Source organism: Anticarsia gemmatalis, chromosome 13 (genome assembly GCF_050436995.1).
Source record: "Anticarsia gemmatalis isolate Benzon Research Colony breed Stoneville strain chromosome 13, ilAntGemm2 primary, whole genome shotgun sequence".
Taxonomy (NCBI): domain Eukaryota; kingdom Metazoa; phylum Arthropoda; class Insecta; order Lepidoptera; family Erebidae; genus Anticarsia; species Anticarsia gemmatalis.
This window is the reverse complement of record NC_134757.1, coordinates 4115199-4139958: the sequence shown is the minus strand read 5'-3', so window position 1 is coordinate 4139958 and position 24760 is coordinate 4115199. Positions and strand designations below refer to the sequence as shown.

At 36.4% G+C, this 24760-nt stretch overlaps 1 protein-coding gene across 2 annotated transcripts; it reads left to right on the top strand.

Annotated features, from left to right (window-relative positions):
- Nucleotides 1–3160: 3160 nt before the first annotated feature.
- On the top strand, nt 3161–24746 carry fliI (FLII actin remodeling protein). 2 transcript variants are annotated; one of them, XM_076122029.1, is made up of 23 exons: nt 3161–3189; nt 3764–3874; nt 4670–4908; nt 5834–5995; nt 6327–6541; nt 9040–9262; nt 14519–14760; nt 15122–15278; nt 15893–16025; nt 16438–16551; nt 16939–17121; nt 17531–17664; nt 18005–18179; nt 18538–18704; nt 19066–19192; nt 19471–19592; nt 19929–20142; nt 20477–20740; nt 21036–21148; nt 21559–21709; nt 22112–22276; nt 23040–23153; nt 23923–24746. In XM_076122029.1, exons 2-23 carry the CDS (start codon nt 3794–3796, stop codon nt 24055–24057), a joined length of 3630 nt encoding a protein of 1209 aa, XP_075978144.1. In that variant the 5' UTR covers nt 3161–3189; nt 3764–3793; the 3' UTR covers nt 24058–24746. The 2 variants fall into 2 exon arrangements, with proteins under 2 accessions (XP_075978144.1, XP_075978143.1); XM_076122028.1 differs by lacking the exon at nt 3161–3189 and adding an exon at nt 3493–3654.
- The last annotated feature ends 14 nt before the right edge of the window (nt 24747–24760 follow it).

Here is a 24760-nt window from a genome sequence, read left to right as displayed (position 1 = left end):
TGCAGTTTTTACTCATTTTACCTTTAATTATTTGTAGAGCTAGTAGGTGTACGTTACGCCAGCAAGAAAGTGTCACCTAGAGTGATATAAGTAGAACGTATAATTAGTGCGCAATCTGCTGTAAATGTGCGCCGCATAAAAAAATTGTGCATGTTGTAGTTTTGAAAAAAAAACGTAAAAACGATTCCTGCTGGAGTAACGTTGTTCTAGCAAGAAAATTCTAGACGAATTATCGGAGAGATAAAATACATACATGGGCAGAGAGCTTATATTTGTGCAAGTATGTGCGCCATAAATATAATTTGTGCGTCTTCAGGTTTTCGAGATATTGCGTTTCTCGCTGCAGTAACGTTTTGCAAATTCGTGTATCTCCAAGACCATTTTATGTGCGCCTGTAGAATGAACATACACGAATAGCTCTTAATTTGTGCATATTTGTGACATAATTAGATGCCAGATAATATTTATAATTTTCAAGTAATCGCGCTTTATTGAAAACTTAAAAAAATATTGTAGCGCCTAAATGAGAAGACGTATAAGCTCGCTAAAAACTGTATTCGTTCCATCTTTTTGTTTATAATTACCATAAAAAGTTTCAAAACAGAACCTACAAGCGTTAATGAATAATATTACTAAAAGTCGAAACGACGGCATCATAACTTTGACGCCAACAAACAAGAAACTGGCTCAACCTAAGATGTGTAGATGTAAACCAAAAATTAGTGCATTTATCAAATAATATATAGTAAAAATATCCAGCTTCAACTGTTTCGTGTTAAGTAAATATTAATATCAAACCAAAACAGTTATTCAGCGCAGGTTATCCGACCAAATTCGAATGACTACAAAAAAGCGACGGATTCATACGTATCGATGACCTCCTTTATTAAACGTATTACACCTAAACTGTGTTCGTACAGTCACGCTCAAATGTTCGTTGGGAATTATTATTACAATGACCTAATAAAAATATAATATATGTAATATACCTAGGTATTAAATGTACTTTCTGATCATATGAAATCAAAGAGCTTGTTGGTTTAAAAAAATATTATTTTTATTATCATAATCATGATTCTTAAAGTAATTATGGCAACAAATCACAGATCAAATTTTCTACCTATAAATATTAGAACAAACATTGTTCAATTAAACTATTTGTACCTTGTATAGTCATTTGGTATTATTTAAAATCACAGATCAGTTTTTCATTTACTTAAGTACACAAACAATAAAATCACTTAAAGTAGTTCAGTACCATCATGGCGTGAAATTTAAATATTAAGTAGTTGTTGTTTTGGCCGAGATATAATTATGTTTTGGTTAGGTATGATTATATAGTACGCGAACGTAATAAAAACCTATAGAGCGTTATATTTTGTTATCAATTTATGTTTTTTAAAGAATAGCCGGATTTGAAAACTTCAACTCAAGTTTCACATATCGGGCTGCTTAGGTTTGGGTTTTCAAATTAGGCAATTAATAAAAGGATAAAAAAGAATAATAATTTTAACCGGTCTATACTACGTTCGCGTATCATACTATCATACCCAAAACTAAATTATATCTCGGCCAACAAATGATGTACATAATCGTGCGCAAAGTTACCGGAACAGCTAGAATAGAATGATAGAAGAATAGGTATGTTTAATTTAATCAAAAGTTATTTATTTTTAACTATTTTCTACTGCACTGTACTCGGGCACAATACGTTTCAACCAGTTAGCGAGTAAAGTTAAGAAGGTCATCGACACGTATGAATCCGTCGCTTTTTTGTAGTCATTCGAATTTGGTCGGATAACCTGCGCTGAATAACTGTTTTGGTTTGATATTAATATTTACTTAACACGAAACAGTTGAAGCTGGATATTTTTACTATATATTATTTGATAAATGCACTAATTTTTGGTTTACATCTACACATCTTAGGTTGAGCCAGTTTCTTGTTTGTTGGCGTCAAAGTTATGATGCCGTCGTTTCGACTTTTAGTAATATTATTCATTAACGCTTGTAGGTTCTGTTTTGAAACTTTTTATGGTAATTATAAACAAAAAGATGGAACGAATACAGTTTTTAGCGAGCTTATACGTCTTCTCATTTAGGCGCTACAATATTTTTTTAAGTTTTCAATAAAGCGCGATTACTTGAAAATTATAAATATTATCTGGCATCTAATTATGTCACAAATATGCACAAATTAAGAGCTATTCGTGTATGTTCATTCTACAGGCGCACATAAAATGGTCTTGGAGATACACGAATTTGCAAAACGTTACTGCAGCGAGAAACGCAATATCTCGAAAACCTGAAGACGCACAAATTATATTTATGGCGCACATACTTGCACAAATATAAGCTCTCTGCCCATGTATGTATTTTATCTCTCCGATAATTCGTCTAGAATTTTCTTGCTAGAACAACGTTACTCCAGCAGGAATCGTTTTTACGTTTTTTTTTCAAAACTACAACATGCACAATTTTTTTATGCGGCGCACATTTACAGCAGATTGCGCACTAATTATACGTTCTACTTATATCACTCTAGGTGACACTTTCTTGCTGGCGTAACGTACACAGCTAGTAGTACCCTGCAATCCCTCTGTAAAACAAAAAGTACTGAAGACATTATAACTTCTGCTGACAGGGAATAGAGAATCAAAATAGTCAAGTATTTATAGTATCTTTTTACTGTTCAACTTATCATTATCACCAAAGTACTTTTTCTGTTATTAGGTCACCATTGACTAAAGTTGTCTGAAGATAAATTGTCTTTATAATGAAAGATGCAGAAATAAAACATGTAACAGGATTTCTTGCGCTATCAACTACCAAGCACCTACCCACCTAACATTACGTTAAAATGTTCATAAGAAGTTAGTAGTAAAAGGTAATAGCGGTTGTAATGATTCGTGTAAGTGGGTATGGATTTCAGTGGTTATATTGTACCAGTAGCAGTAGGTTTTATTTGACAATAATTAGGTCCTATCTATAGAATCTATATCTTGATTATACGGAGACGGTAACTTGCTTCTGATTTGATCAAGAGAAAACATTAAAGATCCAGCCTTACGTATCTACAAGAAAATTACCACATTCCACGTAATAAGCTTTGCAGTAGTGGGGAAGTTAAACCGACTAATCAGTGTCTGAAATTTAATGTTCTTCGCCACTCGTAACCGTAAACGTTAGGTAAGTTTACCCACAACCATTGAATTGCTGTCCTATCTCTTAAAAATAAAACTGGAGCGTTAAAAATAAACTTGAATTAATATAGGTAGGTATAGCGAAAGCGAATATATATATAATTCTAAAACTTATTTCCTTCCACTTTCTTTATTTATTTCGCCCTCACCTTCACCCTCGTTTATGTAGGTAAAAAGCTATGTTCGTGATGTCCAACTTGGTTTACTCTTTGAATAGCTTAGCTTTACTTAAAAAAAAAACAATATTTTCAACAACTGTCAAATGGCCCGTCCTGTCACTACTGTCACACACAATGTTGTTTTAGTCTGTGGTACACGTAAATGTCAACACCTGACAACTTTATTGGAAAGGAAACCAATGTATTTTCATAAATAAATCGTTGTAAACATGGCAAATACCGGATTATTGCCATTTGTTCGTGGTGTTGATTTCACCTGTAATGATTTCAGCGTAAGTGACTAACAAATATGTTGATATGTATACCTGAGTAATGAGGATGATATCATATCTCCTAACCTTTGCTTACCTATTTAGGTCTTAAATAGTTTTTCATTTCTAGGATGATAAATTCCCAGACGCTATTCGGTTCATGACCGGTCTCCAATGGCTCAGGCTTGACAAGACAAATCTGACCGACATCCCAGAGGAGTTAGGGAAATTAATGAAATTGGTAAGAAAGTATTTTTATAACTAGGTATCTGACAAAAACTTTGTTAAGTACTTTAAAGTAACTAACAATGAAGAATAAAGATTAGATTTTATTGAACTATGTGAACAAAGAGAAGTATTTATCTTTTGGATAAATACTTCATTAAAAAGAAAAAGTATAATAAAAGCAAACACACTATAATTACAATGTCCATTCCTAGTACTCTGTATTATTTATACCATAATAATATATATTATATACACTATACAGTTTATAATTTTCCTAGATATCATATTGAATACTCTACCCCAAGGAAGAGTGGTGTTTTTTTTTAAATATATGTAATTATGTATTTATATTCAGATATTTTAACTGTTAATGGTAACTTATTTAACCTAGATAGATTTATACACAAATATGGTAATTTGTATTGTGCTACTTTAGGCTTTTAAACTCAATATTCAATTGATGATAATCTATTTGGATTTTGTAGACTATTAAATATTTGCTTTTCTTTAAAATATTTTCCTTATTTGTAATGTATTAAATACTTTATTACATCAACAAAGACTACATACTACATGGTTACTATAGAATTATATTATCAAGTATAGATATATAGTAATAAAGAATTGTTAAGCAATACTAAAAATAAATTACATTACTAACAGCCATGGTGTAAGTATGGATAAGTTAACTCATGAACATATTCAATAAAGATTTTAACCATGTAAAGCTGAATAATACATTTTATTACTAATCTGAGCTTACAAAAGGCTTAGTAGTAAAACTACTATCATTTTGTTCTGTAAACAGGAGAACCTTTCACTGAAGAAGAATAGCTTAGAGAAATTGTTTGGAGAATTGACTGAATTAAAATGTCTAAGATCATTAAATGTGAGACACAACAAGGTGAAGAGCTCTGGAATCCCGGCGGAACTGTTCCGTCTGGAGGAGCTCACGACCTTGGATCTGTCACATAACAGACTGAAAGAAGTGCCTGAAGGACTGGAGAAAGCCAAATCATTATTAGTATTAAATCTCAGTCATAATAAGTGAGTATATCATTGCTTTTTTTTATAGAAGGCATGTTTATAAAGTTTTCAGTCCAGTAGTATTCTGCTTTGTTCTATGTTGCCACATGGTATGTTACAAATTGCTTATCAGCAAAGTATATGTATATGCATGTGGTTTTATAGTTAGGTATATTTTGTGCCTGTATAATTACACTGGCTTTAATGCATAATTTCTACATGCAAGAGGAAGACTGAGCTCTCAGGTTAAATTCCTGGGTTGGGCTAAGTAGTACTTACTGGTCCTTTTTTATGTACTCTCAAATATTTCCCAATAGTAAAGCTAGTTAGTTTAGTTTAGTTCTATTCAATAAGTGAATTCAGTTATTGAGTACCACTTCAGGCTCATTTCATTCATTACTAAGTCTTCTACATAAATGATGACCATATATCAATGAACATTGTCCATATTTGGTTTGCTGAGGAATCCTTTACAATAACAATAACTGTTGATAGTATTGTAAGTAACAAGTATTGAGTGGAGAATGTTTATTGTTTGTATATAATCAGATAAGCATTCATGACGGCTGAATCATCAATAATAATATTTGATACATTGTCTAAATGTAGCATTATTTTCCTTAAAGGTTAGATATGGTTAAATTTACATTAACATGATCATGCCTTAATTTTGTTACTATATTATTTAAGCTGTACTTGCAGTACTAATTTGCCATATTTAAACTGAGATTGTAAATTTTTGCTAATAATCTCCTGCTGATACATCTGTTATGGAATATATTGTTGTATTGTATAACAATAAAAAAGCAAGAAAGATTTCAAAAAGATTCTGATTATTTCATTTACAATTAATTGAATCAATGTATATATCAATGCATATCTTGAAAGTAATAGAAACATAGTAGGAAGTAATTTTCGTGAGTAATAATGTAGTGTAATATTTCAGAATTGAGAGCATCCCACCTACACTATTTGTGCAACTGACAGACCTGTTGTTCCTGGACTTGTCCCACAACATGCTTGAGACACTGCCCCCTCAGACAAGGAGGCTGGCGAACCTGCAGACTCTAGTACTCAATGATAACCCACTGGGAGTGTTTCAATTGAGGTAATACATCATTTTACCCATTATTTAGAATGCTCTATATCAATGTTGTTATATTGTACATTGTAAAGTGAAGCATTATTTGAATTACAATAGCTGTTTGGTAGGGTGGGAACCATGGCAAATTTGCAATTCAGCAATTCAGCAAAGTATGCTCCAGTCTCTACTGTACACTACAGTAACTACAACTACAGGGTTTTAGATCTTTCAAAGGACTTCAGACTATTTTTTGGAGTTTACAAGAACATTGACCTGCAAGAATTCTGACCTGATCCTATATCCTTGCCTTTGTAGTTACAGCACTCCTTGTATTAATTTTACTAATATTTTGTAGGCAACTACCCTCACTGCAGAGCCTAGAGACACTCCACATGCGCAACACACAGCGCACGCTGGCGAACCTGCCCGCATCTCTGGACACTCTCTCCAACCTGTGTGACGTGGACTTATCTAAGAATGCCCTCACCAAAGTACCTGACGCGCTGTACTCACTGCTCGGCCTCAAGCGACTCAATCTCAGTGATAATGAGATTACAGAGATATCTGCTGGTAAGTGCAAAGTTACATCTTACGATCTTGTAGAGCAACCTATTGCCGTAAAAAAATCTTTTGAAACCATATAGTTTTCTTTTATTCAGGAAAAACGTTAGTGTCTATATTATTTTCTAGCTGACTCACGCAGCTCTACAAACGTATCATTCTTTGTTTTTTTATTATTTTTGTTCATAAGAACCTTATTCAGGCGTAATCAAACAAATCAAAAAAGAGTGAATTCGGTCCAGCCGTTCATGAGTAATGGCGTGAATAAGAGAAATAGGGATTAGTTTTTATATTATTTCTCAAAAGTAGTCTCAAAAATAATACAACGTAACGACGTACGTAACCCTTTCTAAGTACGTCTAAAAAGTTGAATGTTATCATTACACTATTGTACCAAGCACGTTCCACTGAATAGACCTTAAAAATACTTAGAATAGTTTCCTTATCTTGTATTAGTTAACATTTTGTATAATAGTATATTTAGTAATTGTTAACATAATGTTATTATGTCATTGTTAATATTGGTAGATGCGATAAAAGTATTCTCTACATTCGACTCTGGTCAATGTACGAAAGTATTTCGAACACACATAAAATTACCTATAGTATTAGAAGAGAGTTTTTCAAGAATTATCCAGCCTAGTTGGTTCTTTAAAACATGGCAGGGCTGGAAGTCGGTCGCGGTAAGTATGCTAGTCAGCTATCGACCCGAAATAAAATACTGTTCAATATATTCAAATTTTGTCAATGTACAAATATGTGTCTATGTTGTCCAGACTCTGAATCCGCAGCGGTTAACGAGAACGGAAGGCGTAGCATTTCGCTTTCGGATCCAAGTCGTAAGGATTTAAAATATAAACCTTGTCTTAAGAGACAATTGGTCGATTTAAATAAAAAAAAATACGAGAGATGTTCGTCGTGCAGTGTGAAAGTCTATGCGTTTGTTTTTTTTTCTTGTTCAATCATGATTCATGAGTATTTATCATTCAGCCGCAGACCATACCGTTCGGAAGTATGTTAATTATGCTCGCTCATCGTGTGATTGATTAAAATCAATGCGCATTGAAAGTGTTTCACTGGTGCGTTTGCATGTCTTTCAGCAATTAATACTGAACTTTCCATTTTTACATAATATTGCTGGATGAGCTCAAAGCAATATTTGTTTCTTCATTTTTGCAAAATTTTATTTACACCTATGTGTGGACATGGACCACATACTTCATGGTTACTAAGAGCCTACTATGGTTCGTGAAAACGAAATAAAAATATAAATTCTATTGTGACACGCAGTAGTCGGTATCGGATAAGATCGGTGCCTTATATTCTTGTACTAAGTATACTTCGACTGACACTTTATTATAAGAGATAGATTAAAATTGTGATTAGAAACGAACGAAATTTCAACAAATATTATTTTTCGTTAACTGTAGTAAAGCCTCTGGTTCTTGGGTAATGTTTGGGACACCTAACCCGGGGGCTCAAAACAATTAAAAGTCCTAGAAAGCCACACAATAAAGACACAAAGGCGGTACAAGTGGACACGTGCGTTGTCACCTGATATTGTAACGTAAGCATTGATGTTACGGTGTGGTACACACGAACGTAACTGAACTCCAACTGGTCATCTGTGACTGTCAAGCTCAGTGTCACTGTGCCAGCCAGCAGTCTATGTAATATCGATATTTAAAAAGCGGGAGTTTTTTTTTCTTCTTTTCCTTATCGTACGATTAGTGATTAACCTAGTGTCCAAGTTGTTCAAGCCACCCGAAGGCCTTTGGCGTAGTTTAACGACTGCTATCTTAATTGACAACAATCGGGACCGACTTCTTACGTGCCCTCCGAAGCACGGAGACGCCTAGTTCAAATACTACTATGCGGTCACCTATCTATGGAATGACCGCGCCAAGGTTTGCTTAAGCCACAGATCATTTACCGACCGATGAGCGCAACTGGTTTTGGGCGCCTTTTTTATAGTCAGTAATGTTGGGAAGAAAATTATGGGTACTTATGTCGCAGGAAAGGTTAGTAAGTTTGTATCAGCAGGTATTTTTATAAGCCTACGAGAAGTAGATGTTATGGTTTAGGAGTTGTCTTTTTGGTTTCTCTTAAACTGTATTGTATACAGCGCAAGAAACGTGAATGCTTTTGTTCATACGGAATAAGATAACGATAACCCTATCATAATTCTTTTAAAAACATCACTTTTTTCTTCAAATATTTTTTGACGGATTTTCGTTGCATTCTTAACTTCTGACTGATATATTCAAAAATCCAGGCCATGATCCTTATTCGTTATAGAAACAAACTATTTAACAATAAGGGCCAGTTTCAGAGTGAATAAGTAAGTACCTATCACATCGCCAAAGATAAAGCGAACTTATGAAAACACAGTTAAAATTCCACCAAGTGAACTAACCGATACTAATTCAAAATTTGTGAAACCGACCTTCGTATTACATATTCTTACTAATAAATAAAACAAATACACTATAATATTTTTTTCGCAGCAATGGACAACTGGCAGAAGTTAGAGAGTTTGAACTTATCACGAAACAACTTGACTTCGCTCCCGGCGTCGATGTGTAAGCTGCAGAACTTGAGGCGGCTGCACGTGGACGACAACAAACTGGACTTTGAAGGCATACCGTCGGGAATCGGGAAACTTGGCAGCTTGGAAGTTTTCTCCGCTGCTAATAACCTGCTGGAGATGATACCTGAAGGACTATGCAGGTATATTACCCTTAGTACTTTAGCTTAATTTTAACTCTTTTAGATTGTGAATGAATTAATGTAGAATGACGAATAACTGTGCAGAAGAAAACGGAAACGCCGAAGAGGATCCCGTAAAAAAACTTAAAAAATTAAACGTCATGTTTATCTGGGGGCACGGAAGTGCCCCCGCAAGTCGAGCAAAAAAAAGCGGCACGGCCGTAACATCCTTTTCTCGAAGCAATTCGGGCTATTTTTGACCCCCCCATAATTTCTTTGTGGATAAAACAAGAAGCCTGGATTTTCAGCAACTAATCAGTCATTGTATAAACACGGTATATTTAAAATTTCAGTCAATTCGAACCAGTAGTTTAAGAATGACAACTTGTTAAAATTTTGAATTTTGTCACTCACTGATTCACTGACTCACTGACTCACCGATCATCAAAAGTCTAAGGTACTTCTAGCAGACTTAGAAGCTTAAAATTTAGAATACAAATAGGGTTTAGTGTCTTAATCATGGGAAAAATTTAATATTTTCTAATTTCGGTCCAGTTTTCTAAATACACCAACTGCAACAATAACTTTGTAATCCCATATAAATGTATAAGATTACAAGGTTACATTTGCAGTTAATGAATTATTATTACTGTAGAAAATAAAATAAAAATAAATAGGTGTAAATAGGTACCTTCTATATGAGGCATAACGGGAGGGGGTATAGGGTGGGTAAGGGTGTTTAGCCCATGAAACTGAACAACATTCCCATAGGAAAATATGTTGAATTATGAAAAAAAAAACGTCTTTCCATACAAATTGGACTTATGTTCGCTCTACAAAAAGAAGTGAGATGCCATCAAAAACATTCTGTAAAAAACCTCAAGTCTCGCCGTAAAAAGTAGTGAGATCTATATAATACCAAGTCGATTAATCTAGTTAGTCTCTACTTAAAGGACCTTTTGTCTTAAGTTATTACGTATGTTATTATCATGCCAATTTAAAAAAAAATACCTTTAAAACAAATAGATCGACTTGGTCATCGCAAGAAAACACAAATCGCCATTAACAATTCAGGAGCATTAACTTCTCGTCGTGCTGTGTAGTGTGATACATACTAATAATCAAATCATGCGATGGCCAGGTCGGTCTATTTGTTTTAGAGGTATTTTTTTTTAAATTGGCATGATAATAACATACGTAATAACTTAAGACAAAAGGTCCTTTAAGTAGAGACTAACTAGATTAATCGACTTGGTATTATATAGATCTCACTACTTTTTACGGCGAGACTTGAGGTTTTTTACAGAATGTTTTTGATGGCATGAGTAATTCTCGACAACCAGGCGACGCGATAGTAGTAGAATTACGAGCTATTTACTGAAATTGAAGAAAAGAACTTTAGATTAGGCAAGTCATTTGAATGTTTTAGTAAAAAATTAAATCGAAACAAATATATTTTATAAAATAAAAAACAGATTTGTTTTAACAAAGTAGCAACCTACATTTTAGTGTCAGTCGGTACTCGACCGTACATGTTACGTGTAAGAATGCGTAGTACAAATGTAGGGCGATATACATTCTTAGACTTAAATAATATCCGGAATATGTTATTCATAGAAAAACCCGGTTAAAGACCTAACACACATCTTTTCTGACATTTTTATCACAAATATTATGTTAACACGTCTAATATAAATACCAATAAATAACATCAGTGGAATTAGGATACGTACCATGTATTTTATTTAATAGACAATGGAAATAAGCATAAATTTCACATTTCAACAACATGATTTTGTTAAAATATAGGTTAGCGTGAGTTTTGGAACGGCTCCAAGTATTAAAAGGTGATAAATACCATGACACATACCACTGTCGTTATATACCTTTATACGGTTGTTCATATACGCTTATTTTACTAGAGCACGCGATGTCTGGATCAATAGTTTAGCTTTAGACAATAATATACTGATGTTAGGATGAGAACTATACCTCGTAACTACTTTACGAGGCAAATACATACCTATACTCGGCACAAAGGGGTCGTTTTAAACTAACATTTCTTTATGACAATGCTTATAACACTGTCTGAATGTTGGCGTCTCCAAACAAAGATTCTTAGCTTTTAAAGAGCATTATCTTTTCGGTTGTTATAAATCTTTTTTTAGCCATGTTCTTAAGAGTAGATAAACTGACTAACTAAAATTAATCTACCGCCTGTCTCATACACATAGCTAACAATACAATACTAATTAGAAATAAATCAAAAACGATATTAAAGTTTCCGCCGGCGTACTTTCACGATGTATCGCGTGTGAACACTGACGTTTAATTTAGTCACGGCATGACAACGTTGAGATGTTCATCATCGTATCATGAGTTATTATGCCACATTCATATGCTCAAGACATGTTAATTGGCACGATTATTCATAGCCTGTTATGTTAATAGTACATTTACTACAATTTATGTACCATTCGTGTTTAATCGATGTTGGTATGATAATATAGTGGTTACAAAGTGATCTATACAGGGTGTAAATGACAGCTAACCGAAAACTTTACTGGTAAGTTTGTGACACTGTATGCGCGAAATTTACTCCAACGATATTTCTCGGAAATGATTGGTTCCCGAGTTAGTCATTTTTGAGCGTTCAATGTATAGTGAACAACGCGATGTATCTCCGCGCATGCCTACGAGATTTCTGGCGGCGCGGCGGCGGCGCGCTGAGCGACGACATGTCGCGACGCGTCGTAGGTACATACGCGTACCACCACGTCTATGCGCTCACTAGTATGCAACGCTATCATTAGATAACAATCTTATGTATCGTTTATGGTATCGTAAGTAGGCCCGTATGTTACAATAGCTCATAGTAAAATTGTAAGTAGGTAGGTACCTACTTGGCTTACGTGAAATCAAACAATAATAGCAAAACGTAACCAATAATAAGGAAGTGCTAAAACAAATTGTTATCAATGTCTATCAACACGCAAATACCTGGTGTATGGCGAGAGTTTGAGTACCTTTGGATCCGGACGTACAGGTGCAGAGCACGCCGTGCACTTCCACGTGCTTCACCATACATAACACATCAACATTTCTTCCTATTTACGAACACAACTGCACTTTGAAAACAATAACAACAAAAATAATAACAATAAAAACACTAACAACTCAAAACCGGAACAATAACAAGTAATAATAAACAGCAGTTCACACACGACACGACGAATAGGACATAACGAACGACACCGGTGAAGAGCTTCCGTCTTCCGCGAGCGAATTGCTCGAACTATCGATCAAAGAGAGCCGCCGGCGCGGGCGCCTCTCCGCTCACTCGCGCCGCCCCTCGCCCGCGCCACCCGCTCCCTCCGCGCCGTCCGCCCGCGCGCCGCCGATTTGGTGACGAGCGACGAGTTAGGATCCCAGCGAGAGATTAGATTCAATAAAATATTGATGTGGCATTACTATTTTTACTTGTCACAGTTGTTACTGGTTGCATTGTAGTTTTATTCAAATACCAAATAACATTACAAACATTATTGATGTAAGTTTAAAAAACTTTGATATTTATAACATAAAATCAGCTTAAAGTAAATAAAATAAACACGAAACGTTTATTTAATTAAACCATAAAAAATGTAGGTACATAACAATGATAACAATCAATATCCCTTAATATTCTTATCAGAGAAACTAACTTATCATAATTCATAATCCCCGGAGAATTACTTAGCATCCATTTTGTCGCATCCCATCTATGTAACATCCACGCGCGGTCGCGGCGTCACGCGTCACTACGGCCATCTACTTTTCGAGTCGCACCGCGCTTGTATGAAGTATGAATGAGCGTGTAAATATCGAATAGAATTTTGCAAGAACAAATTTTAATGGAACAAAGCGACAATACATGTTAAATTGTTTATTAGAGATTTTTATAGCGCTAAAGAATATCAATAGGATTTTTTGTTGTTCTGTATGTATTTGTACGTGTAATAATAAGATATCACACATTTTAAATCTTATGAATTTACCTTTCATCGGAGAGCGGGATAATTATGTAATTTTCATTTTTAACATAGAACAAATACTAAGTAACGCTGCATACTAGTGAGTGTGAGGTTGACAGCTGTGTGCGTAATCGTGTCTGTGTGGCGCGCGTAGGTAAGCGGCGTGACGTTGACCGTCGCGGCCGGCCGCCGCCGGCGCGGTGTCGTTGGCCGAACAGCTGATAGCGAATTTATACGTTGTTTTAATCCATTGCTGTTTTTTGTGAAAAACAGTAATATGACGGTTTTTTTTTTCATATTCATGTTGCATTGTGTAGTATTAACGAAATAATACCAGAAAAAATAAAAAAAAACGCATAAAAAATCGGAAAAATCAAGAAAAAACCGATGAAAATTTTCAACGCCATAAGCACCAGAATCGTGTCTAAAGTCATTTTTTTTCGTTTTCGGTAGGCTGTCGTTTACACCCTGTATATGTATAAATATCGTATACTATTGGGCACGCGCGGCTCCGCTCGCTTAAAAGTTAACCTTCATCCCCTACTTTAACTTGCTAGGTTATACAACACTGAAACACGTGTCTATTTATATCAAACGACCATCCTAAAAATTAAGTTTCATTCCGAAAATAACGAACTTTCATACAAACTTTCTTCTCTTATTTCACCCCATTTGCGTCTAAATCGTAATAGGCAACCCCTGACCAAATTTCATATTTCTAACTTCTATATATAGCTGTGCGACGATTTATCAGTCAGTCAGGACGAGTAATTTTATTTGTATTAAGAAATGATGAGATGAAATGTTGAAAAATTATGTAAAATATTACGACATTTTGTCTCCCGTTTATTTTATTTGTATACTCGTTTAATTTATCATAGCTTTATTTATATTTAAATGTTTGTCCTCTTTTGAATTTGGGACAGGGGTGGGTGTCATGTTTGTTATTCTCAAGACCTAATAGTATTTACTGAGGTTATACGCCGATATATTTACATTATCTCCGTATGTTTACTATGGAATCCGTGCATGCGTTAATGTTAATAAGGCTCCGGTTTGAATAATATCATCAATAATAATCCTTTGCGTCGGGTAAATAAAATTATTACTATAATAATTTTGTAGTCTAGTAGATATTTCTAATAATTTTAATCAGAAACACAACCTATATTTTTTACCTTCGTGACCTTCGTGTGGGACTGCCTAAATATTTTAGTAATTTGACTAATTACATTTCGAAATTAAAATTATATTCTTGTTCTAGATGTGGTTCACTGAAAAAGCTAAACCTAAGCTGTAACAAATTGATTACACTGCCCGACGCTATACACTTACTAAGTGACCTGGAGAGCCTTCAGTTACACGGCAACCCTGATCTCGTGATGCCGCCGAAGCCGGTGGAGCGGCCCAGAGGAGCTGGTCTTCAGTATTATAACATCGACTTTTCACTGCAAGCTCAATTGCAGCTGGCTGGAGCGGTCACCAACGAACCAACGACACCAAACAGTGAGTATTAGGAAACTAGTCTTTGCTTCTTTTCGAAAAAGATTCTCAATTGTTTATATACGTTTCTATACTATGGCGTTGTCAGTTGTGTATTCGGCTGTTGATCATGAGGTTCCATCTTCTGGTCGGGCAAAGTGCTATTGGTCTTTTCTAATTTACATTTAAATATTTCTCAATAGTACCCCGGAATTTGGTAATGTATATGGACATAGGCTCGTTCCCATATTACGTGGGAAAAACATTGTTAATGGCTAAACGTGCGCGTGTTTCGTACGTCTCTGTCAACATTTATTTATTTATCTTCTTTAGACCTATCTTTACATCTTCGAATATTAAAGGGCGTTATATTACGTGTGTATAGGTGTAAAGTCAGACCCGATAGCACGTAAGATGCGACTACGCCGTGGCCGCGCGGAGCCGGAGCAGCGGGACTCGGCGCTCATACTGCGCGGTATGCAGGACCAGGCCAACACGCAACACAACGACCAACTACTCGAACAGAGGAACTCTGAACTTAAGTAAGTAATGTGTTTCCCACATATTGAAACACTCATACATTTCTTACACACACAAGTGAGTTAGAGGCGCTAAGTTGGCTAAGTACTTTTTCAGACTTTGATATTTACGTCCTACGTATATGTTGATATGTTGTTGTTTATTTTTTCGCGATTGCTAATCAAGACTTTCAATGCTCTGTCATGTACAATCTAGAATAATATTTCTTTGCCTTGATTGAATTAAAATTCGATGTTTACATCCAATGTTTCTTCCCACGACCTCTAATACTTATAACTTTTAAATAATCGCGAAACATTTAAGTGCCTGTCGTTTCGGCGCGGATTACATTTGCCTATAGCAGGGGCTCCCAACCTTTTATTAGTCCGGGACCACTTTTATATTATTCTTGTCAGCAGGGACCACTATGTAAGTATATATTAAAAATAAAGTGTAATATTATCATCCTGAAAATTTCAAATTTATAATCATTCACGACCCATATTTTGACTTCCACGGACCACTGGTTGAGAACCACTGGCCTATAGGCTTACAACTTAATTACAAAGATGATTTCTTTACAAATGTACATTATGTTGTTACCAGATAAATGTGACTAATGAACATATGTTTGTAGGCCAAAGCGTTGGGACGAGAGTTTAGAGAAGCCGCCGCTAGACTACTCGGAGTTCTTCGACGAGGACACGGGACAGACGCCCGGCTTGCAAGTGTGGGAGATCGAGAACTTTATACCTGCGCCCGTAGACGAGGTAACAGCTGTCATAAATATATTTTCGTATGATAACCAATACATGGTTCTTCTTACTTTCGTGGGTTCCCAGGGCTGTTCTAGCCACGCCTCCCCTAGAACCTACATTAAATACCCAAGTCACAACACCCAATTTATTAGCGTTAGTAGACTAGCTTGAGTTGGGCATTGACTAAAAAGAAATAATAACATCTTAATATAAGATTACACAAAAGCATTTTCAAAGAAAAACAACACTGTCGTAATAAAAGTAGTATATTTCAATTGGCATTAAAAAAGTATTTTGTTCAGCAAACAGTTGGCTCAATGATTGCATTTTAATTGTAATTTTCAAATCGATATTTGAAATGTCTATTTCTTTTGTGAGCAATTTCCTATAATAGAGGAAGTTTAAAGTAATCGTGTGTTCGTAGGTCGCGCACGGTAAATTCTTCGAAGGTGATTGTTACATAGTGTTGAAGACCTCCATCGAAGAACAAGGTCAGCTCTCCTGGGACATTCACTTCTGGATTGGCTCCAAGGCTACGGTAAGTAATAGCAGAACAATATATTGAATATTACTATGAGAAAAGGGTGTAAAGTAACGGGTATTTTTTTTTGTTTATTAACAAAGATTTTTTAAAATCAATAGTTACCTAGAACCTTGTTCTTTGTTAACGGCTGATACAGGGGTGTTTCATTATACAATTCCAAGTTTTGTCATGTAAGTCGTTTTAATGGCAAACTTAAAGGATATTAATAAACTTTTTAAACGATATTACTGATCTTACACGTCATAAAACAGCAAGACTAAAAGTACTGCAGAAAGTAGTCGACATAAACATGCGCCTGTATCTCTTGGATTATAATTGTATTTAAAGAATACCACATTCAACAATAAAGATGTAAGTGAAATATCGCGTGTTGTCCGTCAGTTGGACAAGGCGGCGTGCGCGGCCATGCACGCGGTGAACCTGCGCAACCTGCTGGGCGCGCGCCGCACGCAGCGCCACGAGCAGCTGGACGAGGCCGACGACTTCCTGGCGCTGTTCCCCACGCCGCCCGTCTACATCCAGGGCAGCCACACGCCCTCCGGCTTCTTCACCGTCGACGACCCCGTACGTAACACACATTTACTACTTTCATAAGTGTCAGAACATTAGACTGCCTGCCTTGGAGAAATGGAGTAACATTAAGCGATAGGATTGCATAAAATTATTGCAATTTCGTTGCAAATTCGATAAATTATGTAGCGGTTCCTTGATATTTATCCGTATTTATTGGTCGCATCGCAGCTTCTCCGCTCCGGTGGACAGGCCGCCGTTCTACCGCAAATCTGTTTGTCAACATTTTTTTTTGTGGTCTTTGACTCGTAAACACAAATTAACGTTTATTTAATAATAGTATAATAAGGATTATTTGCTTAAAAGTTGACACGCTGAGTCAAATTCAAAAATCTTTCTTTCATTACAATGTTACAAAAGTGTTTAGTTTAGTTTTCCATCATGTTGTTGTTTGTGTTTCCAGCACTACGTAACGCGTCTGTACCGGGTGCACGGCGCAGGCAACAGTATACACTTGGAGCCGGTGCCCGTGCACGCTGACTCGCTCGACCCACGATACGTGTTCGTGCTTGATACCGGACTCGTCATATATTTGTGGTGAGTGAATTTACAACATTATGAAACAGCATAATTTATCGGTAATGTGTAACAATAGAAAAATTTAATATGTAGCTATCTTAAAAATCATTTGACCTCGCTTCTACGAGATAACTTCAGGGTGTCAGGCTTTGATTCCCTTACGGAAATCAGAGTGATTCATAAATAATTGTTTCAGTTATACATGCTGTACGTTTTAATTTGTACGTTTTGTAATAGTTTCCGAAAAAAAATACATAACAATATACAACATGGCTTACTACAGTGAGGCATTCATCTAAAATTAATATTAATACTAAAACTTATAGTAGTCCAACTTAACACTGTAATTACTATATAGGTATGGTAAGAAAGCAAAGAACACGTTAAAGTCGAAAGCTCGCTTATTCGCTGAGAAGATAAACAAAGAAGAGCGCAAGAACAAAGCGGAGTTGATCGCGGAGCCGCCCGGCAAGGAACCGCGCTCCTTCTGGGAGACGCTCGAGTATGACGGCGACATGCCTTTTGTACCACAAGTGAGTATTAATTATTAATCAAACCCATTACTAAATAACTACAGTAAAACATCAGTGACAATATTTAATTTCAATCAATATTTTTTTTTGGCATCAGAAAAATAACGACACAATTAAAACAAAAGGTGGTTCCGAATGACCCATTAGTCCTATGACGTGTCATGTGGACGGTAAAGGCACAACTAACACGATACAAATAGTTTTCGCAACACTAGACTGCTCGACTAGTGGAATAGGCTTCAAATTAGTGATAAATTGCTGGTTTCTGAGATTAATAATTTAAATATAATTATTTTCTGTTGAATTATACTGAAATACTTTTCAGCTGTTTCTTTAATATTTATTGTATGTGTGTTAGGAGCACGTGCCGGCGGAGTTCAGCTGGTCGGCGGCGCGGCTGTACCGCGTGGAGCTGGGCATGGGCTACCTGGAGCTGCCGCAGCCCGAGGCCACGCCGCTGGCGCGCGGCGTGCTGGCCACCAGGAACGTGTACATACTGGACGCGCACATCGATGTCTTTGTGTGGTACGTACTAGCACTTTAAGAGATAGTTTCACAGTTTATAAATAAATGAAAGATAAACTTTTCTTTGTTTAATAAATTGACAATAAATGTACGAAAACATTTGTCAATTTTTTTTTATAGATATTTAAAGGCAATGAAATAGGACCTAAGTTTATATAACCTCGTTTCATTGAACGAATTTATTAAGTTGCGATAAATAAGATGCAATACGCAAAGTTTTAAATAACAAACTTTGGGATCCGAGCAAAACTTCGGACTTTAAGTGGCCAAATATAGTAATTATTTTTATGAACCCTGGTATCCATAGTTGAAATACAAAATTATACACAATCTTAATCAAATTTTTCTCCATTGTACATAGGTTCGGTAAGAAGTCATCTCGGCTGGTGCGCGCGGCGGCGGTGAAGTTAGCGCAGGAGTTGTTCAACATGGTCGCGCGCCCCCCGCATGCACTCGTCACCAGGCTGCAGGAAGGCACTGAGACACAGGTATAGTTCTATTCTTAACACTAAGACCGCACAACGGGTCTTATGCGCGATGAATATTTTAAAGATACGTTATTTGTTAGGGGACGTTTACCATGGTCTAAATAAAGTATCGTAACCTTTAAAACATTCACCGTTATACGACCCGTTGTGCATCTTTTTAGTATGTGTAAAAGCCGTATTATTTTGAAAAGACGCGTTTGGCAAGAGCCTGGGCAGAATGATCAAATAAATAAAGTATCACGCCTTTTTCATGTGTGTGTCTTTCGTATTCTCTGTAGGTGTTCAAAACCTATTTCCTGGGTTGGGAGGAGGTGATCGCGGTAGACTTCACTAGAACCGCGGAGTCAGTGGCAAGGACCGGCGCTGACCTCGCCAGCTGGGCTAAACAGCAGGAAACCAAGTACGTTTACCTTTTTCTAACTTAAAAATACAACATTTGTGACATTTTCATCTTTCTAGCTATCACCGTTTATGAGATACAGCTGAGACAGACAGACAGACAGTGAAGTCTTAATAATAGGGTCCCGCTTTACCCTTTGGGTACGGAACCCTAAAAACAATTTAAAGGCTTTGGAAACAACGTTGGTTACAGTTCAACAGTATTGTTGTTTGTAACTTCTTAAAGTATATTTTCAGCCTATTAACGATCTTTCCCGACTATACCATTATTTAGTTTCATTATGCTTAAATCAATCTTGTCTCTAAAAATATGGTCTAAATTGATCACTGTTTGTAGAGCGGATCTCTCAGCATTATTCACGCCGCGGCAGCCGGCGATGGGCAGCGCCGAGGCCAAGACCCTGGCGGACGAGTGGAACGAGGACCTGGAGGGCATGGAGGCCTTCGTGCTGGAGGGACGACACTTCGTGCGCCTGCCCGACCACGAGCTCGGCGTGTTCCACAGCCACGACTGCTACGTGTTCCTCTGCAGATACGTGCTGCCTGCTGAGGTAATAACATCTTTTTATAACTGAAACTTTAATCCGTGACGGCAAAAAAATATATCGTCTTCCAACGATATATCTTAAATATCGTATAAAAAAATATATCGTCTTCCAATTATCACGGTGATGTAACTTTTCTTTTTGCGTTGTGATTTCTGAATATTTTAACCTTGTGTAATGTTTTTATAATGTGTGGCGTAATTAGGAAATAAACTTACGCGTGTAGAGTTAGCATTATTTGTTTCTTATACAAACATTTCAGTCACCAACAAAGATATCATATCTTCGTATATCATTTGTTAAGCTAGGCGAGTCTTTAAATTTTTGCCTCATCTAACAGCCTGAAGACGAAAACGAGAGCGCAAATGGTGAAACAGAAGACACGGAATCAGAGGCGACGACGTGGGTGGTGTACTTCTGGCAAGGTCGCAAGGCGCCCAACATGGGCTGGCTGACCTTCACGTTCGGGCTGGAGCGCAAGTTCAAGCAGCTGTGCAAGCGCCTCGAGGTCGTGCGCACCCACCAGCAGCAGGAGAGCCTCAAGTTCATGGCGCACTTCCACAGGAGGTTCATTATTAAAGACGGCAAGAGGAATCAGAAACCGGTGAGATAATTCATCACTTTAAAGTAACGCGTTGCGTGTTTATTATTTAATAGGAAACGGGAATTAACTGACTCAGCCATCTATGTAACTTGTGCTGAACCGTCAGGCACTACAAGATAAAATGGGTGATTGGTGTGGATACTTTTATGAAGAAACCTTTTCATGCTATACCAATTAAGCTATTCAATATTCCACTAATAAGGAGTAATACGTTTTATGAAGTGACAAGATAAAGAATAAATATATAGTTTTGAAGTAATCATCTATTAGTGTTAAAATGAATGTATTTCTCCAGGAGAGTGGTCGGCAGCCGGTGGAACTATTCGAGCTGCGCAGTAACGGGTCTGCGTTGTGCACGCGCCTTGTACAAGTCAAGTCTGACGCTACGCAACTTAACAGTGCCTTCTGGTGAGTGTACAATTACTATGTATTTACTATAATATATGAGTGACACTTGTCTCAAAGAATAACAACCAATGCACCTGGTCTCCGGGCAAACGGTGTATAACTACTATACTACGGTTTAGTTTAAGGAGTTTTCACACCACAATCCCTGACCCGCTAACAACTGACTTTATTTCAAAGACAGTTTACAAATATTTTAATAGTTGTAGGTAGGCAAGTTTTGAACGTAGACTCTATTACATACATAGGCTCTGGTTGGCTACGACGGCCTGACGCAACCAGAGTCATGTTGGGCGTCTACAGTATTAAAAATTGTTCAACTGTATCCTATAATGCACTGGAAAAAAATATTTCTTATTGCAAAACACATTGCCTTTTTCCTTTGTGGTTTATCTATATATCTTTTGTTACAGTTACATATTAAACGTGCCACTGGAGGGCGCCAACGACACGTCCTCCGCCATAGTGTACGCGTGGATCGGTAGCAAGAGCGACGCGGACTCCGCCCGGCTCATCGAACAGATCGCCGAGGAGAAGTTCAATAACCCCTGGGTCAGCCTGCAGGTAACTATCATACCATCGTTATTCTGTATGTATTTTTTTGATAACAGATATCAGATTAAAAAATTTGCTTGATTTAAAGTGAAAAGGGAAATATTTGAGGTCATCTAGCTTGTTGCAATATAAGATTATAAATGCCTTTTATAGCTTTATTAGCTCTGTGATCTGGGCGGTACTCTATGTGACTGCTGATCAACAGGTTTCAATTTCGATTCTCTGCTCGGGCAAAGTGCTATTGGAGTTATCTAATTAATATGTGACTGGTCTCAACAGTGGCCTGTTGTTTGGTAACATACTCGGTGTATGGCTAAAGGCAAATTGTAAAAGAGTATAACAGGCGTAATGTTATAAATAATATAATAGTGTAAATGTCCTTCAAAAACTACAGTAACCTTTGTCATCCAGGTACTGACGGAAGGCAGCGAGCCAGACAACTTCTTCTGGGTGGCGCTAGGCGGCCGCAAGCCGTACGACACGGACGCCGACTATCTCAACTACACGCGACTGTTCCGCTGCTCCAACGAGAAGGGATACTTCACTGTTTCTGAAAAATGCACCGATTTCTGTCAGGTAATATCTATCAACTTGCACGACTTGTACACGTAATGCCCTTCATAGACAAGGCTACGCTAGTCTTTTACACAATCGTTGAAAAGTCTACCATCATACAAATCAAGCCGCGAGACGAATATCGGCGACGTGACTTTTGTACGAACAATGTATATATTTGTACAACGAAAGTCGCTTGAGGACTAAAATCGCTAAGTATCGAAGATGTGAGTAGTTCTGTGTAAGTGTGCGACGAACCCAATTAATCTATACTATATATACTATATACTATATTAATATTATAAAGCGGAAGAGTTTGTTTGTTTGATTGTTTGTTTGTTTGTTTGAACGCGCTAATCTCAGAAACTACTGGTCCGATTTGAAAAATTCTTTCAGTGTTGGATAGTCCATTTAACGAGGAAGGCTTTAGGCTACATTTCATCACGCTACGACCAATAGGAGCAGAGTACCAGTGAAAAATGTTATAAAAACGGGGAAAATTTTGACCCATTCTCTCTTATGTGACGCAAGCGAAGTTGCGCGGGTCAGCTAGTGTGTAATAAAACATTAAGAATCAATAAAAAAAATTATAGCAATGTGACATTTTCTTCCTTTTTTGTTATATTATAATAAGAAGTTTGCATTGTCTACAAAGCTTTCTTAAAACAATTGTTCATGGCGTAATATCGCAATACCCTCTGAATGACTAGATTTATACACATGTCTTTCAACTTTGTAATGTTTATATTAATCATCAGTATATAAATATATTTGTTTATTTAAGGATGATCTGGCAGACGACGACATCATGATATTGGACAACGGGGACCAAGTGTTCCTATGGCTCGGCGCCAAGTGCTCTGAAGTGGAGATCAAACTCGCCTACAAGTCTGCTCAGGTAATATACCCGATATACTTGTGACACGTGACTTTACTCGCGGTAATTGTAAAATATACGTATACGGGTACGTACGTTTAAATATTGTGCAAAATGAAACAGCTGAGTTTCCTCATTTATTTGCAATTTTTTTTTTGAGATTTCTTTTACTTATCACTATCGATTGAGGTCAATGTATGATTCTCTGTTATCATTCAATATATTTTGAGAGGACAGATTCTTCTCACATTGCATATTTTATGTGCGCTATTATTACCTAAAGTGACAATATAAGGAAAGAGGAAATATTTGAAGTAATATTATGTTGGCTACACACATTTGTTTACACCAACTTTACGTTCTATTTATAATTTATTACTGATTAGTTCTGACTACTGTATTGTTTACTATAAAAATTAGTATCATGACATTTACAATTATAGGTTTGTTTTGCATGAATTGCCATCTTAATCTCTTTATTATTAGCAACAATATACAATGTCTTAAATGACAACCAACTAAAACCAAAATATTTACGGGAATATAAAGTAACATGTGTTATGTTACACACATACACTACACCTTGCATTTAACTAGAACATATGCTCGTATCTCCATACAACAACACTAAATAATTTAAATACGTACATACATAAAAAACACTCCTTCCCATAGCAGAGACCCAAAAAGCGCCACTTGGTACAATCCTTACAAACTTCCCTTGCATTCACATCCATACATTTTATCATACAGGACCGCCGGTTTATAATTAAAAATGATTTTTAAATAGGTATACATCCAACACATGAACACGGTACAACCGAGCAAGCCGCGCAAACTGTTCCTGACCCTCAAGAACAAGGAGTCGCGAAGGTTCACCAAGTGCTTCCATGGCTGGGGCGAGCACAAGAGACCGCCGGAATAAACAGATCTGTCACTTGTCTAACTAACTATACTAGTAAACCTTATATTCACATACATATTATATTTCAGGGGAATGCTATACTTAGGGGTTGTTTTATCACTTCTTTTTAAACAAGCCATGATTGAAAGACTCCTAAAATTGTTCCTGCAAATCTAGGTTTTATGTGAATATACCTCCAATTATATAAGCCTTTACATCCTATTTTATATGCATGATTTGTAGCTAATAAGTGAAAATGACATCATTTTTAAAGACATACTTTTTGATATATTACCATTGTCTTGTCCGAAGTAATATCAAACAGTATTTTTGTAATGTTATGTGTGACAATGCATATTAAAATCACAAAATTTATATTGTCCTGTTAAACCTTGTCTATGTTTGCACATATAACATGGTGAACAAGTATTGTAACAATTTTAATGAAATGCTATTTTTAAATATTTATTGACAGGAGCCAGTATGTTTGTGTGCAATACTGAGTATTACTAAATTATAGTTGTAATATTTATTGAGCTTCCATACAAAGACATTATTAGAGGGTAACTATTTGTTGCAAGTTCTAACACTGCCAAAATTTAATCAACCTTTTTTTATACAAACTAATACCTTTTTTAGTTCAGTAAAAAAATGAACTTATTGTAACTCTATAGAAATGTGTTTATTAATTAAATGATGCAGTGTTAGAATGTATTGTTGGCTT